Source organism: Aspergillus pseudotamarii (assembly GCF_009193445.1).
Source record: "Aspergillus pseudotamarii strain CBS 117625 unplaced genomic scaffold BDV38scaffold_56, whole genome shotgun sequence".
Taxonomy (NCBI): domain Eukaryota; kingdom Fungi; phylum Ascomycota; class Eurotiomycetes; order Eurotiales; family Aspergillaceae; genus Aspergillus; species Aspergillus pseudotamarii.
This window is the reverse complement of record NW_022475070.1, coordinates 136,444-153,390: the sequence shown is the minus strand read 5'-3', so window position 1 is coordinate 153,390 and position 16,947 is coordinate 136,444. Positions and strand designations below refer to the sequence as shown.

The 16,947-nt window shown below is 48.3% G+C and overlaps 6 protein-coding genes across 6 annotated transcripts; 3 read left to right on the top strand and 3 right to left on the bottom strand.

Moving 5' to 3' along the window:
- The first annotated feature begins 376 nt into the window (after nt 1-376).
- Nucleotides 377-2,002, top strand: BDV38DRAFT_256006 (NUDIX hydrolase). Its single transcript, XM_032055475.1, has 4 exons — nt 377-541; nt 631-657; nt 722-1,105; nt 1,171-2,002. The coding sequence occupies exons 1-4, from the start codon at nt 436-438 to the stop codon at nt 1,497-1,499; spliced, it is 846 nt and encodes a 281-aa protein (XP_031910291.1). The 5' UTR covers nt 377-435; the 3' UTR covers nt 1,500-2,002.
- Nucleotides 1,904-2,641, top strand: BDV38DRAFT_286078 (uncharacterized protein; the record flags this gene model as incomplete). Its single annotated transcript, XM_032060608.1, has 1 exon — nt 1,904-2,641. One exon carries the CDS (start codon nt 1,904-1,906, stop codon nt 2,639-2,641), a length of 738 nt encoding a protein of 245 aa, XP_031910290.1.
- A 531-nt stretch (nt 2,642-3,172) lies between these two features.
- BDV38DRAFT_273738 (DUF2841 domain-containing protein) lies at nt 3,173-4,941 on the bottom strand (the record flags this gene model as incomplete). The annotated part of the gene is made up of 5 exons (XM_032057725.1): nt 3,173-3,684; nt 3,746-3,931; nt 3,999-4,490; nt 4,564-4,768; nt 4,831-4,941. The coding sequence occupies 5 exons, from the start codon at nt 4,939-4,941 to the stop codon at nt 3,173-3,175; spliced, it is 1,506 nt and encodes a 501-aa protein (XP_031910289.1).
- Nucleotides 4,942-9,465: 4,524 nt separating this feature from the next.
- BDV38DRAFT_286076 (cohesin subunit SMC1) lies at nt 9,466-13,493 on the bottom strand (the record flags this gene model as incomplete). Its single annotated transcript, XM_032060607.1, has 5 exons — nt 9,466-9,859; nt 9,927-10,234; nt 10,286-13,259; nt 13,313-13,406; nt 13,463-13,493. 5 exons carry the CDS (start codon nt 13,491-13,493, stop codon nt 9,466-9,468), a joined length of 3,801 nt encoding a protein of 1,266 aa, XP_031910288.1.
- Nucleotides 13,494-13,971: 478 nt separating this feature from the next.
- Nucleotides 13,972-15,275, bottom strand: BDV38DRAFT_165719 (uncharacterized protein). Its single transcript, XM_032051866.1, has 2 exons — nt 15,161-15,275; nt 13,972-14,856 (listed from the first exon to the last, which is right to left on the bottom strand). The coding sequence occupies exon 2, from the start codon at nt 14,845-14,847 to the stop codon at nt 13,978-13,980; it is 870 nt and encodes a 289-aa protein (XP_031910287.1). The 5' UTR covers nt 14,848-14,856; nt 15,161-15,275; the 3' UTR covers nt 13,972-13,977.
- pdx1 (putative pyruvate dehydrogenase complex component Pdx1) lies at nt 15,014-16,572 on the top strand. Its single transcript, XM_032051865.1, has 3 exons — nt 15,014-15,478; nt 15,591-16,403; nt 16,474-16,572. Exons 1-2 carry the CDS (start codon nt 15,400-15,402, stop codon nt 16,385-16,387), a joined length of 876 nt encoding a protein of 291 aa, XP_031910286.1. The 5' UTR covers nt 15,014-15,399; the 3' UTR covers nt 16,388-16,403; nt 16,474-16,572.
- Nucleotides 16,573-16,947: the final 375 nt, after the last annotated feature.

Genomic DNA, 16,947 nt, shown 5'->3' with positions numbered 1-16,947 from the left:
ATATAGAACTAGTACTGGGATCTATCGCTTCTGCCATGCGAAGTCAAGCGATCACTAGAATCATCCTGGGTCCTCGCACTTTTAGCACTCAACACCCGAGCCACTTACAGAAAATGCCACGTCTGAATGCCGTCTCACAGGTATGGCAGACCATCTGGAGAACCCATCTTTCCAGTTAATGCAGGAAGAAAACGTTTTCCGTGAATGAATCTCATAATGCCTGTCTTTTTGTAGTATTGTGGAAATTCCTGTCGTTTCATGAGTGATTTTCATCTATTTACATATTCTGCACCCCTGTTTTGTTCCCCGCATAATCTACCGAAAAGCATGACATGACGTATTTGGGCTAACAACAGTCGGCCCCATTAACTTTTATGCCAACAGGACGCGATAGATCGATTAAGATCGTATAAGCCACCACCGACCAATTATGAGATGGTCCCATTGTCACGACGAGCGGCGGTTTTGCTGCTGCTCTATGCGGATCCTAAGGGAGATCTCCGGGTAGTTCTTACTATGCGGGCAAAGACTCTGAGTTCGTGTAAGTCATCCACAGACTTGGCTTAAATCCAGATGGCATACGATGGAATAGATCGAAACACAAATGACTGACTTAAATTTTATACATAGACGCTGGCCAAGCCGCGCTACCTGGTGGTAAGCAAGCCTGAGCACAATGACCGACAGACATGTATCACTAACTCAACACCAATCGCATTAGGCAGGGCCGACTCACTAAAAGAAACCCCATTTCAAACAGCGCGACGCGAGGCGCACGAAGAGATCGGTCTGCCAGACAATGACCAATCGCTCCCTCAGCCCTTTGTCGTGGAGCATCTCTGCGAATTGCCGGCTAATCTTGCGAGAACGGAGCTTGTGGTCCGCCCATGTGTAGCACTACTTCACTCATATGATGAGAAGACCGGCCAGAATGCCGACCCTGAAGTGACATTGATCCCGAAATTGGACGCCAGGGAAGTTGCGGCGGTATTCACGGCGCCATTTCACAATTTCTTACGCATGGGCGATGAGGGTAACTGGGGTGGAAGTCCATCCGATTGGTATCAAGGTGCTTGGACGGAGTGGCACCAGTCCAATTGGCGCAGTGAGTACACCTTCTGGAAGATATCTTCCCCTATTCCTGTCTGTTTGCCATTGCTGACTAGACAGTGCACCAATTCTTCGTCCCTGTTCGGCCTCAGTCGGTGGTCAAGCCTCGCACTGCCAACCGACGACAGAAAGATGCTGCTAATGCTCTGGAAGAGAAAGGAAAGCCTGGTGTGCTGACACGTTATCGGGTTTTTGGAATGACGGCTCGAATGCTGGTGGATGTTGCGCGGGTCGCATACGCAGAAGAGCCGGAGTTCGAACATAATAGCCACTTTGGCGATGAGCGTCTTATCGCCCAGTTGCGGAAAATGGGACGGCTAAGTCCTCTCCGAAAGTCTGGGGATATTCTTACACGAGAGGATATGGAGAAAGCTGCCAAGCTCAGCTAAACTAGGCGATATATCCGTATGTTGCATGTACCTACGATGTGGATGAATTAATACAGAGAGGTGCTCACACACTTGGGGAAACATCTTAAGATTACGATCAATGAAAGCATCGCCTCTTTCAGAAAGAGCATGGAACTCATGTTGTACAGATGCCCCTTCCATATTGAGGCACAGATACTATATATTCCGGGGAAATGTTCGATCAGACCACGAACATAAATCTTCTATCATCCACCACCGCCTCCTAAATACTACCGTATCCTCTACCATTAGATCCATTATACTTAGGAACAAATTCGATCGCTCCATACACATCGTTTTGCTCAGCAAGCGTCCAGATGCCACTCAGGAGAACCATCCACAGCTTCCCGCTGAAGGTTCGCTATGACATTTTTATACTCGCTATGACACCACCTCATGCCGAATGGCTCGACCATCCAATTATCTACTTAAAATATGACCGGGTGACAAAGGTCGTCTGGAGGGACTTGGACCCAACTTATCACAGTCTCATGCTCACAGACAGAACGTGCGCCTGGGTAGCTGAGCGGGCTCTATTCTCCCACTTCGTCTTTATGTACACATCGCCTTGGCCTATGGAACTACCACTCGGCCTTAGGCGGAATATAAAACACTTCGCCTACCGCCCGATGAAATTTCAGTACGATTCCTCTCATGTTCTCAACCTGACTGCCATTCGTCGACAGCTACTATATCTCACCACAGTACACATTGTGATCCCACAGAAGGGGGAGAGAGACTTGCATGGAATTACGACTGATGACAGGATATTGATGTATATTGCCCTCCTTTTCCTCATGCGCTATCGAGTCGCTGTCGTCGGACAGGCCGAGCAGGACGGACATGGGGACATCCAATCGGGAATGACCTTACTCCCGGTCAGGCATGCACTGAGGGGGTTAAAAGGATATCGACATCTCCATATGTTCTACCACCCTCATGGCAAGGCTTTGCGGAATTCAATAATTGAATTTGGCTGTACAAATGCCCTGTGGACGAGGGAGGAAGACCTTGGACAACTGGAAGACCGTAAGCCAGTCGTTTCTCACATTGCAAACATGGTCCCAACACTCAGAATGAGGTGCTATCTATCGCTTGCGAGTGTGTGTAGCGGCATTTAGGAGATAGGGCTTATGGCATGAGTAGAATAGCTTGTTTTTGCTAGGAGAGCTCTACTTATTTATGTATTTTTTGTCTGTCATTAGGGTTGTGTTATTTAGTATTTTGCGATGCAGAGCTCCAGTATGGCAGATTGAGATCTCAATACTTTTTATGTTTGAAGGAGCTAAATTGCTGGATTTCTTGTCGGATTGAAGCTCCTTAGTTTCTTTAATACAGTGTACATAAAGTGAGTAACCGGAACTTTCAGTTGGCTAGGCCAGCAAGTTAGGTAGCTGGCAGTTAAAAGCTTGGAACGATGAGATGAAATTGGGAGATGCTTGGTATTCTTGAATTTTATTTGCTCTGTTTGACTGGTGCCGTACCTATAGTTAATCCTAGGTATTTATGTGCCTTAAGTGTACATTGGTATATATCTGATAAAGGGGGGGAAAGAAGAAAGAAAGAGCGCGATGGAATAAGTTCGCGCTATGGGGTAGGATCCGTCAAATGTTTCCACTACTCGAAACCAACAAAGAGCTCCATTAATTTCATTAGTATCCTTGAAATGCAAGCGACTGATGCCCCTGAGGAATACTGTTCCAAAATCCGGTCTGAGTAATTTGCCCAGTAGGTTGTGTAGAGATATGTTGCGTAAAATAGCCTGGAATACACGACCCGGTGGCATTGACGTCTTTCGATGGATATGCCCGATTGGCCTCATTGGACGACAGCATAGACGAAGGCAGGTCGGAAGAATATGTCGTTAGGCTACTCTCTAAGGAGCTCTTTCGACTGATGGAGGGAGTTGAAAGCGGAGATAGAGGAGCGCAAGCGATGTGACTCAGTGGCTGCCTTGCTGGTTGGTTGTGCTCGGTGGAGGAATGTACATCGCTCTCATAGCTTGGCTTATGACAATCGGACATGTTGGAAGCATCTCGCTTAGACTTGACACTGGAATTAACCAGGGGATTGGAGCGGCTATTGGGGGAATGCTCATGTAACTCGGCGTCAGTCCCGGCCTCAGTCAGATGGACATGGGAGACGTGGATTATAGTGTCACCGCCTGCTTCAGTGGTTAGTCGTGCCGAACCTCCTAGTAGCGAGGCAGGATAAGGGAGCCATACTGATTTTGCCGTCTAGGTAGAGCTCTTCCATCTCTCGAACATAGTAAATCTCATCCAATACACGTAAACGCTCTGCCGGCATGATCTGTCGCCGTACATCTTGTCCGGCATCTTTGAGTCTGTCTGCTGTTATCCCATGGCTGTCTCTCAATTCGCATAAAATATGTACAAGAAGCCGAATTCGCTCTGCATCAACGAATTAAGAATCAGTATGGCGCTTCCGATGAGAGCGTCTGGAAGGAATATGGCCTACCAGCTTTCAGAAGATGATCGGGCTCTCTATGCGTGACACCTGTAGGCCACCATTTTGGCTTCGTCAATTCTGGGTCTACTCGCTGAGATGATCCCGCGGTAGTCTTTCGTCCATTGTATGGGTGGTTGACTTGTTTGCGGGGCTCGACTAATTTGACGAAGGCCTTTGCAATTGCTCTGCAGTTAAGCTGTTGAAAGTTCTCAAACGCTTTCTCATAGTAAGTCCGTAAAAGATCCTTCTGTCCAAGTCGAAGTGCTGTCCACCTGATCGTTGCGCCTGGAGAATCTGAGTCCGAATTACGACGGACATCGGAGCTCACGCGCCTGAGGTTACGCCTATGACGCTTGTTATGCAGTGACTGCCATTCGCAAGGTATCATCTCAGGCTGATACCAGCCTGTCTGATGGTGGTGGGGGTGTTGTTGTTGTTGCAAAGTAAAGGGAGTGTTGGACAAAAAGGGTTTGACATCGCCATCCATGTGACTCACGGAATCTGCCGCAGAACATCATCCTGGTTATTACTATGTTCTTCTTATAATCCCCTCATCAACTACCTCTTCACTTACTGGCATGATAACTTTGTAAATCAGACTGCCATCCGACCGTGGCCGATTTAAGAAACCTCTCCTTAACGTCGTTCGTGAAGATGGCTTTCTCATAACTCGCGATAGAAGACGAAGCCTCCACACCGAGCTCTCCATTGCGGTTGATGTATAATAAAGCGAAGTGTGGGTAAGGTAAGTTGAATGTGGTAATCGTCTGCGAGCATTCCTATCCATGGTATCACATCAGACTGTGATGCGTCCGATTCATTGGGGGACTCTTGCTCATACCGGTGCCTTCGACCGAGTCATATCGTGATATGGAAGCATCTGTGGCTGCTCTTCTTCTTTCGCAGACATGGGCTGACCTATCGCATCCATACTGTACTCCGGACTGGTCATACTCATTATACGAGATGAGTGGGATATCGCCAAGGGCTGTCTCTGTTTAAACGCCACTTGTTGCTGGTATAGTTTGAAAGAAAGTAAATGCTCGGATGACAACGAGAATTAACTATTATAGGGACACCAAAAGAGACAGCTGAGTCATGAGGCGTCTGCAGCAATTTAGAATTCCAGGGGGAGTTCATTAAAACCATATCCACAGTCGAGAAGAAGCCAAATATTATACGATGAGGAAGAACAATACCCTTATTGGAGTACGCGGCCAAGAGTGAAAAAAGTACGAATTCTAAATGAACAATGGGCCATGTCAACACGACTTGTGGCTGTTACAATTGACAAATTAATGCAAGGAAAACAAATACCTACACAAGATCGAAGCCACCAACTATACACCTAAATTTTTATTATTCTATAAATGGGGACTGGGCTCCATCGTGGTGCATGACTAGGACATCATTTCCCCAAAAGAGAAAGCGGAGGCTGAGGCTGTTCATAACGCCAAATGCTGCTAAGTCACACCAGAAGCATAGATGATGTCGAGTTTACTCCGTCCAGACATAGGGATGAAATGACGTGCTGTTATTCCTAACACCTGACAGCTCGGTGGCCTGAATTACATTCCTTATTTGGGAGATGACCAAAATGAATGATTCAGTCTGTGGGAACGGAAGCGGCATGCACCGACACTAATGTATATTCCTATTATTTCGCCAAAAGCAACAATGGCCTGGACCATTCTGAACTACTAGTGCGTTCTATTTCGTTGATAAGCGAAGACTTCAGTAAGCCTCATGGACCAGCGCCAATAGCAGAGTGGTTGAGCACAACTCTAATCAGACAATGTTTGGTCAAACGGAATGATGATCTTCAAGTTCGGGCTCTGATACAGTGGTGACCCAAATATGTGCCTCTGAGGTTACGCATGAACATCCTCGACTAGCCGAGTCGACGAGGGTTCTACAATCAACAGTAGGACTCGCACACACATAATAGAAAGGCATTGGCTCGGCGCCCTTTCTACCAATCATATAGCCCGTTATTTGTCTGGAACAGCCCATCGACACTATAGTGCGGGCTTTGACTTTCCGAAAGGATTTCCTTCGAATTTCCGCAGCACTGATGCCCTATTCCAAGTGGGCGTCACATGGTCCAGGGAAGATCTGAACGAACGTCAACTCGAATGGAATGAGACTAACGCGGCCTGTTTCTAGTTTCTCCACAAGGCCCGCTCCAAGGTTCGGTAATGGCGCCGGAGATCCTTTCAAACAGCGACTAAAGCCTTTCTTTTGAGGCGTTATGAAGGTCCTTAGACCTGAGCTGCTGCTCAACATGCTACGTTCTGGAACTATTACCCGCCAGTGGGATTAGCTCCTTTCGTATCAGATCAACGTCAGTTGGGTTCAAAGCGTTACCTCCCAACAAGACCCTGTACGAAGATTGGACATCAAAGTCGCAGCTTGACCGCCGATCGCTTCAATAAAGTTCACCTAAAAACGATAGCAACTCGAAAATGTTGAGATGGTAGACGATGCAGGAGGACTCTTGAGTCTTGACATGCGTGATAGATACTGTTCTTGGCCAATAAAATGAAAAGCCCGAGCGTGGCCGAATATTTATTCTTACAATGAACGATACAGATTGCAGTTCGTTCCTTTTGTTCCAAAGGTATTTTTGGGGAGAGATATACGCTGTTCCACCGTCCCACGGAGAAGATATCCGATCATCACCATTGGATACGCTCATCTCCGGCGAGCCCCCACTGACACTTATGAATTAAATTTTCTGCATTGAGGCAGCTGAAAGACAAAGGAGGAAGAAAAAGCAATATGGGGTCCTGGACAGATCACACTAATTTAGTAGCTATTCAGACCATGGTACGCTGTCGGTGGCACTCGGAAGATTCCTGGAGATGGTGATCAGGCAGGGGGAGGGGCGGCTAAGCCAAATGGCAAATTGAACAGTAAATACCTCCTCTCCTTTGCGGGGAAAGTCGAATTTTCTTTTCTTTCCTTCTAAACTTGCTTTGATTGATGGACGGGTGGCAAGTCCGAATTACTACTGCAACATGATGACAGGGGAGCCATGGGCATCAAGAACAGCCACGTACGCAAGCACCAAATGGTGGCCATACTGAGAGCTACCGGGATGTGGCACTCTGCAGGATGGCTTGCAGATAGGAGACCCGAGCGACACCATAGTAGCGTTGCAAACTGACAGTCAGAATCGCGACTGGCAGACCTTGGGCACTTATGGTGCCTTGCCAGACATTGTTGGGTTTGCTTATTTCTTAACGGTGTTCATAGAATGCCAGTCGATACGAGACGACACTCCCAATCACTCACTCATCTTCTCCAAGTATGGTTATCAGCAGCACTAGTGCAGCTTGAGCACTGACAGAAATCGATTAATCCATTTGGGGCCTGGATACCTGTTTTCTGGCCCTCAAGTCCGAGCCAACTAATTGGGCCGTGGATTTATGAGATATCGAACACATTAACGCAGATCGTCGTGCTTCCACACCGACCATTCGATGAATAACCTCCTGGCTATTGTCGTTGCATACTAGCTTAACGATGAAATCCCGCTGGTACGGACGCAATCGGTAGATGCATCCTTATCGAAAGTACAAAGTACAGATGACATTCAATACTTAATTTATCTCACAGTACACTATTGCTCTCGCGTTGCTGATATTGATGCAAATCTCCCATCTATCCGCGCTTTGACCCCTACCGCCTCAACTTACGATGACAGCCATCATTGCCAATGGAGAACATGACTGACAACCACGCACTTCTCTCTGTAAAGTGCGTGCTGTTTACATGATCTAAAGCGTTACTTCGGTCCATGAAATCCTTCGCTGATACTTACTGTAATTCAACCCGAGATTCGATGGTTCTCAGCACAAAACTCTATCTCTGAAGATCGACCTCGCACTGATCTGCGTTTCATTAAAACGCGTATCCGGGGAAGACGATCTTTTGCCTTGGAAATGGGAGGCTCACCATCTGAAACCACACCAGGATTCAAGAGACCTCCCCACAAGGCCGTTCTCGTTCTGACATTTGCTCGACTCGGATCCCTCGTTAGTCGTTTCTACGTACTAGTATTCCGTAACGCGGATTACATCCAGGGTGGATCCCATCTCATAATGTGTCTAGCTAGGTTGTATCCGGATTTACGATGCATACGGTCGCCAATTACGCTCCACTCGGCGCATACCAAAGTAGGTTTACTCGTACAGAAAAGCGCGACTTCCATGCACCCCTAATAGATTGAAGAAAAGTGCGCAACCACTCGGATGGCGAACCCCCAAGCTCCACTGCCTCATCTCTTACAGAAGTGGGCCCCGCCTCTCCATCGAGTCCATATATAGGAAAAATCCACAATGGCACAACCGCTTTGTGGCTTACGGTCTACCCAGCTGGCAGGACTCGACGGACACAGCCGATTAGTTATCTCAATGCCTGCCCACCATTGATCGAACGCCGATCTGACGGACACGGAAAACAGGCAACCGGAATGTAAGTTTCCATAGTCTATTGATTCTCGACCCAGAGTATCGGGTCTACCCTTTTCATATCTCCATGGAGAGGTTTCCCCACCCATACTCCATTTCGCCTTCAAGTACGTACCCACACTTCAGCTCTTGTGTTTTTATTTATTTTTGTTTTTATTTTATTTTATTTCATTTTTTTCGCCCCCAATCGCCAAAAGTCCAAATGGGGTTGCCGAAACGATATTGCCATAATAGGCAATCTGGGATCGCCTCCATTCTTTGCCATTAGTATATCGACGGTTCACGCCTGGGCTCGTATGCATGGGCTTGGGAAATTCCACTTGTCCAGGCTATACTCCAGAGTCCAGATAACCAACCCACTACCTAGGGGGATGGGGTATCTATCTCCCGAACGCGCTGTGCAGTATCCCGAACTGTCACAAAGCAAGGATAGTAGCTACATGCTGCAATAGGATCCGCCTCTCATGTAACTGCAAATGTCCCGCCGAGGGAATATACCTTGGGACAACCTTTCGTAGGAAGCTGAAACGACCACGTTTATGCTCCGGATGAAATACCAATGCCAGGACCCAGGCCCTCCACGCAACGCAGTCTGTGCCTTTCTCATGTCACGGGAGGATTCAAACTATTGAATATGTGCTCAACTGGTCGGCAAATGTTGGTGTCAAAAGTGGAGACTGCCAGGCCTTTAAGGGGGAATTTGCCACTTTGGTTACTCCTTATGGAGTACGAAATCAATGGGCAGATTAACTTCGCTACTGTGCACTGCCACTGTACATCAAAAGAAAGCAATTCAATTGCCTACAGCGAACCGTTATTCCGTTGCAAGAACCAGTAGTATCGTAGCTATGAACCACGAAGGAGGAAGATCAAAGAACTATTCTACATATCATCAAGAAAGGACCGTTTCCCCTGAAGGCGAATATACCAGTCCGAGTCGTCTAATTATATTTCCGGAGCTGCAAGAGGAACCAAAGTCAATCGCCGCGCCCACATATCATTCAAGGGGAGAGAAAGGTAAAACTCACATCAAGGGTCAAGGATTTACTGCTGTTCTCGGTCTGGTCTCGGTAAATTCCAACCAAGGCCTCGCTGTTCTGGAAGAGACCAGTCTTCAAACTGATGACAATGAACTGCATACCCGGAGCAGCATGATCATGGATGTAGTTCGCAATCCGTGCAACATTAGTGTTGTCGAGGGCAGCATCAACTTCGTCCAGCACAAAAAATGGCGATGGCTGATACGAATGGATGGCAAACAGGAGAGCCAAGGCCGCCATGGTTTTCTCACCACCAGAGAGGTGCTCCATGTCTCGGAAACGCTTAAGCGGTGGCATGGCATGGTATTTGATACCATCAAGATATGGCTCATCTGAATCCTCGATGTCCAGGTACCTATCGAGTGGTAATGTCTCATCAGTATAGGCGCAGGTTAATCGTACACGAACTACCCGTAACTTACGCTTGTCCACCTAATGGATAGTTGCTACTCTTTGTCAAGTCGCGATAGATGGGCTGGATTTGCTCCGATATGTGAGTGAACGCCTTGTTGAATAGCTCTGATCGTTGGCGCATCACTTCTTCGAATTCCTCCTTGGTCTTTCGGGCGTGTTTCCGTGACTCGTCAAAGTCCTTCTCTGTGCTTCGGAGTTTGTTCTCGACACTCTCCAGCCGTTCCATTGCACGTGTGTTCGGAGCCATTTTGTCGAGTTCACTGTTCAAAGACCGAACCTTATCTAGTAGCTCCTCTTCAAGCTTTTCGTCGGACTCCTAGGTGATAGTTAGTACATGTTCTGGAACAGCATAGATAGCATTGCTTACCTCCTTGAGTGTTTCGCCGAGAGAGTCAAAATCAACCTCAATACCATAATCCTGAACAATGAAAGCGCCGTCAGCGCCACCGTTCGCGTCTTCATCAACATCCATTGCGTCAGGATCAGCTGCTTGGACAAGCTCATCAATAGGAAGCTGATCTAGCGGGTTTGATCCCTCGGTCAATGGGAGGTCAATATCCTCGAGTTTGCAGCGCCGAAGAAGAGCGTATCGGCTGGATGAGTTACGCTGGACCTCTGTTTCCAATGCATTCACATTCTTCAACGTAGCTTCCACATCCCTGCTGCGCCTTTGAAGCTCTCTACGATGTTGTGTGAGGTTTTCAGCGGATTGCGCGTAAGATTCCTTCTGCTGCTCCAGACGTTCACGAAGAATTTCAAGCTCCGCATTGTGCTCATCCAGTTGGTCACGAATGCGCTCTTGTTCTTGTTTGAGCTCTTCTATCATATCCTGGTCACGCTGGTGTTGAGTCTGCAGACTGGCGATCCGATCAAGAGTGGCCTGAAGACGCTGCTTCTCAAAACTAAGCTGATTCTCAATTCTGCTCTTTTGGGTTGTGAATTCAAGTTTCTTCTGGGCAGCCTCTTCATGCAGGGATCCCTGTTGAACTTCATATTCACGAATGTTGTTGTACCCAAGGCGCTTGCAGAATTTACGATAGACCTCATCTTCAACATTGCTGACGGTTTCCTGCGATGCTGTGATGGTCTGTTCAAGCTCCGCCAGCTCTTCCTGCTTCTCCACATACTTGGGCCTCAACTCCTCGAGCTGGCGCTTAACAAAGTCCAATTCAGTGTGCTTGCTTTGGAGGTTCCTCTCCAGAGCCTTCAGCTCCTCTTGGGCATACGCCAAGCGCTGTTCAAGACCAACCAGCTCTCCTTGCAGCGTTTCTTCTTCCGTACCTCGACGGTGGCCCTTGGGCAGATTGGCAAGGTCGGCCATCAATTTGTCCTTGAGCTTGAACAGATTCTCTACTTCGGAATCTTCCCAGCGCTTCGAATTCTGCTGAGGGCCTCGGCCACCAGTCATCAAGCCGCCCTTGTGGATAACTGTACCGTCAAGAGTAACGGCCTTGGCATCCACGTGTTTTTCGTAGCAGAGATACTTGGCTGTCGCCAAGTCATCACACACAATGGCGTTTCCGCATGCGTAGCTGATAGCCCTGGACACAGAGTCATCATAATCCACTGTTTCAATCGCGGGGCGCATTCCTCTGTGCATTCCCTTCAGGTTAGAATTGAATGCCTTAACTTGGATAGTCTCCAGAGGAATAAATGTAGCCTGACCGGCTCTCTGATCACGAAGATGCTGGATACACTCTTTGGCAGTTTTCTCGTTGTCAACAACAATAGCATCAAAGTGACGGCCAAGAACAGTGCTGACAGCGTCGGCATATTTTTTCTGCTTCGGCTTGCATAGGTCACTGACGCGGCCTTTCACCCCAGGGAAGATACGCTTCAAAGTCGAGATCAGCTCCTTTGTTCTAATCTCCCTCTCAGTCTGCTTCTTGCCGTCATCAGCTTCAAGAAGTTTCTTCAAGACAACTTGTAGCTTCTCCTCAAGTTCAGTCCTCATCTGCGAAACACGCAGCCGTTCGGAAGTAAGTGCGTTCAACTCCTTCTTCTTGCGTTCGATGTCCTTAGATGTAGTTTTGACCGTATCCTTGATAGAGGATCTACGCTCAGTCAAGGAGTGTGTATCCGATTCTAAAGTCTTAAGCTGCCACTCTGTGCTTTCAAACTTGCTTTTAAGGCTGTTGTGGGCTTCGGCTTCAGTCTTCATTTGGCGCCGCAAATTGTCGAGGTTCAACTGCTCCGCAGACGATCGCTTATTGACTTCCTCTTTCAATTTGTTATACTCTTGCTGGTCAGCCTCGCTCAGCTGAACACCTTGTTTGGTCATTGTCTTTTGCCACTCTGCTTCCCACTGGGATTGGGCCTTTTCAACGACCTTAAAGTCTTTTTCGAGACGTTTGACATTGGCTGACTGCGAGTCTCGCTCCTTGCCAATCTCCGCAATTCGAGAGGCAAACCGTTCTACCTTTTTCATAGTAATGTCGACTTTCTCGTCAATCGGGACCAAGTCATTGGCGGCTTCTTCGATATCCTTCTCCTTCTTCGCGATATTCTTCTCAGCCTTTGCTACCTCTCGACCAACACCCGCGTGCGCTTTCTTAGCTTCCTCGACATTTTTCTCGTACTTCTCAACGCCCCGGCGATATTCCTTGAGTTCATCTTGGTACTTCAAGATCTCTGCACTGGAGTCGTCGATCATGCGCTGGAAATGGAAGAGCTTCCAGAGGATGTGAGTGATGATAGCTTGGTCGCGCTCCTCCGCTTTACGGGCATAATTCTCGGCCTCCCGCTTCTGTTCTTGGTATTGCTTGATCTCGGAATTGATGGCTCGCCGACGGTTGAGCTGGACTGTCTGTTGCTCTGCAGCCTCCTCTGCCTCCGCTTTGAGACGTTCGTACTCAGCCTTGTATTCCAGACTTCCAGAAATCTGCTCAATCAACCGGGTAAGGTCCTTCGGTGATTGTGATGCAATCGCCTCCACATCACCCTGGAAGACCAAGAAGTTGCGCGCTCTGATCAAGATATTCTCCGCCTCAAGAGCCTCATTATATTGCTGCGCAGTCACGATGCGGCTGTTGATACGGTATTCACTGACTCCCTGACTCGTAATCGATCGTCGCCATTGCTGCTCCTCGCCGGCATCGTCCTCGTAGACTGCCATAACCCAAGCTGTTTTAGGATCATTCGATCCGCTAGGGTCTTGTGATTGTTCTCCATCGACTCCATCTTCTGCGTGATCCTGTCCGTTCGGTTCTTCGTCGATAACATTACCATCGGCATCAAGCTTCGAGGTGCGCAGGACACGACCGCGGTAGACAAGATCGCGAAGGTTCGTAGATCGCAAGTGAGAAGACTTGATTCCTAGCACAAAGGAAATAGCATCCATCCTAGTATGATCAGCGCACGTACGTTTCCAGTCGGGGGATACGGAGAAGCGCACGAGTTGGACTTTCCGGACCCGTTCGGCCCGATAATAGATGTGAAATAGGCATCGCCGAAAAGAAGGGTATGATGTCCCTTGTATGATTTGAAGTCTGTATGCCAGTCAGTAATTAAGTGTGTACCATGACCTTCTGAAGGCGCTGCGTACTAAAAAGCTCGAGCCTGATGAGCTTCCCCATCTTGCGACAAGGCAGTCGCTTTTCGGCGACTGCGGTTGCAAGTCTGGTAATATAAATCGAAGCGCCAAAGAACTGCCTCAGGCGACCCAGAGACTCTGGGGTAAATGACAACTGACCGTCGGGTGATTGGAGGGGCCTGCGCGATAGTGATCTGGAAGTCGCGTCACTGACAATTAGGAGGACGCGCCGGGAGGTCACGTGCAGCTGACAATACAACCATGATGTTGTCTTCAACGTTTTTGTTTGTTTTTTTTTTTTTTTTAAATTCACTTAGACTATGCTCGGTACTGCGACATCTATAGAAAAATTGGTTTAATTTATACATGGGAATCTGTTGTACAAGGACAGATCGAGACGCTTCACAAGTTCAGGATGCAAAAAGGCCCCAATCAAGGGGACCAAGAACAATGGCCGTATTAGACATCTTCAGAATGAAAATCACAATCAGATGGCCCACAGCAGGCCAAATTGATCAGCCAGTCATCTAACGCCTATAAGTGACCGGATTGCCAATCACAAGAAAGTCCTGCGATACGAATCCCGCAGAATCCATTCTCATAACACCCTTTTGACCTTCGACCTCCAAGAGGATGAAGTCTTCTTGTGTAAACAATTGCCGGACAGACCTGAATAGTCTCCATAGGAGCATGCTTGTCTTCTTCAAAGGCGCTTTGAAGAAGCTCACGTTCCCATTTTGAGCGGCCTCTGCATGCTGCATGCGGGCCACAGAATCATGCGTCACAACTAGCCGACGAGAAAACGCTATTTGATGAGGTAAAGCATCGAACTCAAATGGTTTCCTGAAAGGAATGAAGCTCCGAACAGTGAAGCGGAGACATGCCTGTCCGTTAGACTGAACAGCATTGACTGTTTTGATCAGCCGTCCAGTTTTGAAGAGGAACACGGTACCCATCACGCTCATCATGACACAAATACCGCCAAAAAGAGCCTGCTGCCACATTGGAAGAGGTATTATCGGATCGCGGAAGACAACGTTAGAGTTGTACACGGAGTAAGCGAAGCAAAATGCTGAAATTCCGTAGGCACCTAGAATATAGCTGCGATGTGATGGCGCTTGGAAAAGTAATACCTGTCCTTCTTTTGCAACTTTTCGTTCTAACTTTCCGAAGCCCTCTGCTCGTCGTCCAGCAAATTTCAGGCTTTGCTCGGTTTGCGGAGATGCTTTGAACTGCGGAGGGCTATATTGTGGCTTGACCTTAACTGCGGCCTTTGGTCGAACAGCACTAGAAGTGAAGTATCTCCATGTTGGGCTTGACACAGACAGCCCGGGGGTCATAGAGGTCCTAGAACACTGCGGCGAAAATGCCCGGAAAGCAAAAGATCTTGCAAACATTATGGTACCCTAGTTTAAGACATAACGGTCCATTAGCATTGGAATACAGTACATAGAGGGACCAAATACGAGGTGGAAATCGCAGAATTCTGGACGGGTATTGGCCTCCGACAGTGCATACAACCTAGAGCTAGGCAATTGAAAGGAACAATAGGAAAAATGGACTTACCGATAGTTCAATGGAGAACTCCGATAGCTCTCAGCAACAGTGACGGACCTGGAATCCGGTCCTCTCCGCGGCAGAAAAATGTTCCCGTCCGGGCGGCCGGTGAAGCTCCCAACAACCTCAACATCTCTACAAGGTCGGTCTCACCTTTTTGCAGTTAAATCCAGCGTTTATGTCTTCGTACAATAAGTTTTAGATCCGCGATATCGCCTCGAGTCACACGATCCACTTGGGTTTCCGTGCGGCCCCATCGACGTGGTGGTGGGTTCTTGATCGTTCCTGTCCCTTGTCCGCCGATACCAATTCCAGCGTCACGGGAGTATCATACGACCGGAGAAAAGCATACAACCCAGAATCTATAGAGAGAGATCTTTTTATATCTAGAAATGGCCTCCAGCTTCACCGTGCGTCAAATTCCGGCCGTGCTTGCCAGACGGCAACCACGCGTACTTGGTACTACGAGACGTAAGTTGCCCGCGGGATATCAAAATGAGAGAGATTCTTTCGCAAAGGCGCTTAGAATATATACTCCTTCCGAGACCTGTACGCTGACATCGCGTTTGACCGGATTATCTAGGCCTGGCATCTTCTTCTGCCGTTCAGACCCAGAACCCCGCCTACCCACTCTACCCATCCGTTATCCAGCTCCTTCACGAGAAGGGCATTCCAGAATCGGAGGTTTCGAAGATTCCGGCGTCTGGCCCCAAGGGCCGTCTTCTCAAGGGCGATGTCCTCGCCTACCTCGGCTCTATCCCAGCTGATTATCCAGCCACCCAGCAAGTCCGGTTTGATAAGCTTGCCCACCTCGATCTGAGCAACATCAAGATCGCCGCGCCGCCCACGCCCGCTGAGCCACAGCCAGTGGCCGAGGAGCCAGTCGCTAGACCTCCACCAACTACCTCCGTAGCCGTTTCGATCTCCCTGGCTACTGTTCTGTCCGTCCAGAAGAAGATCCAAGAGACTTTGGGTGTGAACGTGCCTCTTGCGACATTCCTCGCCCGTGCTACCGATCTGGCCAACGACGACCTTCCCCGTTCGTCTCGCGAGAAGCAGTCCGTCGACGAGCTATTCGATGAGGTTCTCGGCGCAAAGCCTATTCAAACATCCCGAGGCGATTACGTTCCTGAGTTAAACGCAGTTGAAGCGCCCTCCGCCGTTCAGCCGGCCAAGCCCGTTAAGGAAGACATCATCGATATTCTCAGCGGCAAGGCCCCCAAGGCTGTTTCCCGGCCGTCAGTGGTGGAAGCTCCGGCTGGTAGCGCCGCCAATGTCTTCAGTCTGACTGTTCCTGTTGAAGAAGAGAAGAGGGCTAGGGTTTTCTTGGACCGGGTCAAGGCTCTTTTGACGGTTGAGCCTGGAAGGCTAGTTCTATAAATCTTCAATCCATATTGTAAGTTCTAAGAGACTGCGTAGAAGTATGTCATCGGATCATCTGGGCTAATGTTCTATAATCAGTGTAGCATAAGTAATGAAATCGGTCCCAATTAGGTTTGGGGCGCATCTCCAATCGAGAGATTATCGGAGGCTGTGTTATATCATATATACACCTATACGAACCGGAATTTTTTTTTTTTTTTCATCCTTCTCGGGATGCCACTGCTTTAGTAAAGGTACTTAGTGCCGTGCTCAGTGGGCATTTCGGGGCTACCCTGGCATTACCCTGGCATTCTAAGGTCATCTCTCTGAATATCGTGAAATCTTCCCACGCTCACTTACTTGGATATCACGTCGCAGGAAAGAAGCTGGTGGAGAGAACCGGTCAGCTTCTACCCGGAGACGCCTCGAAATGGACAGTAAAAGGTCGATGATTACTGAGAGACAAGCCAGATACTCTAGTTGGATGGATCCAAAACTACAATTCTTTGCTCTCTTTCCTCGGAAGGACATCTATTTCCTCAATTAAATGGAGTGTATCTGTTATTCCTAATAAAAGT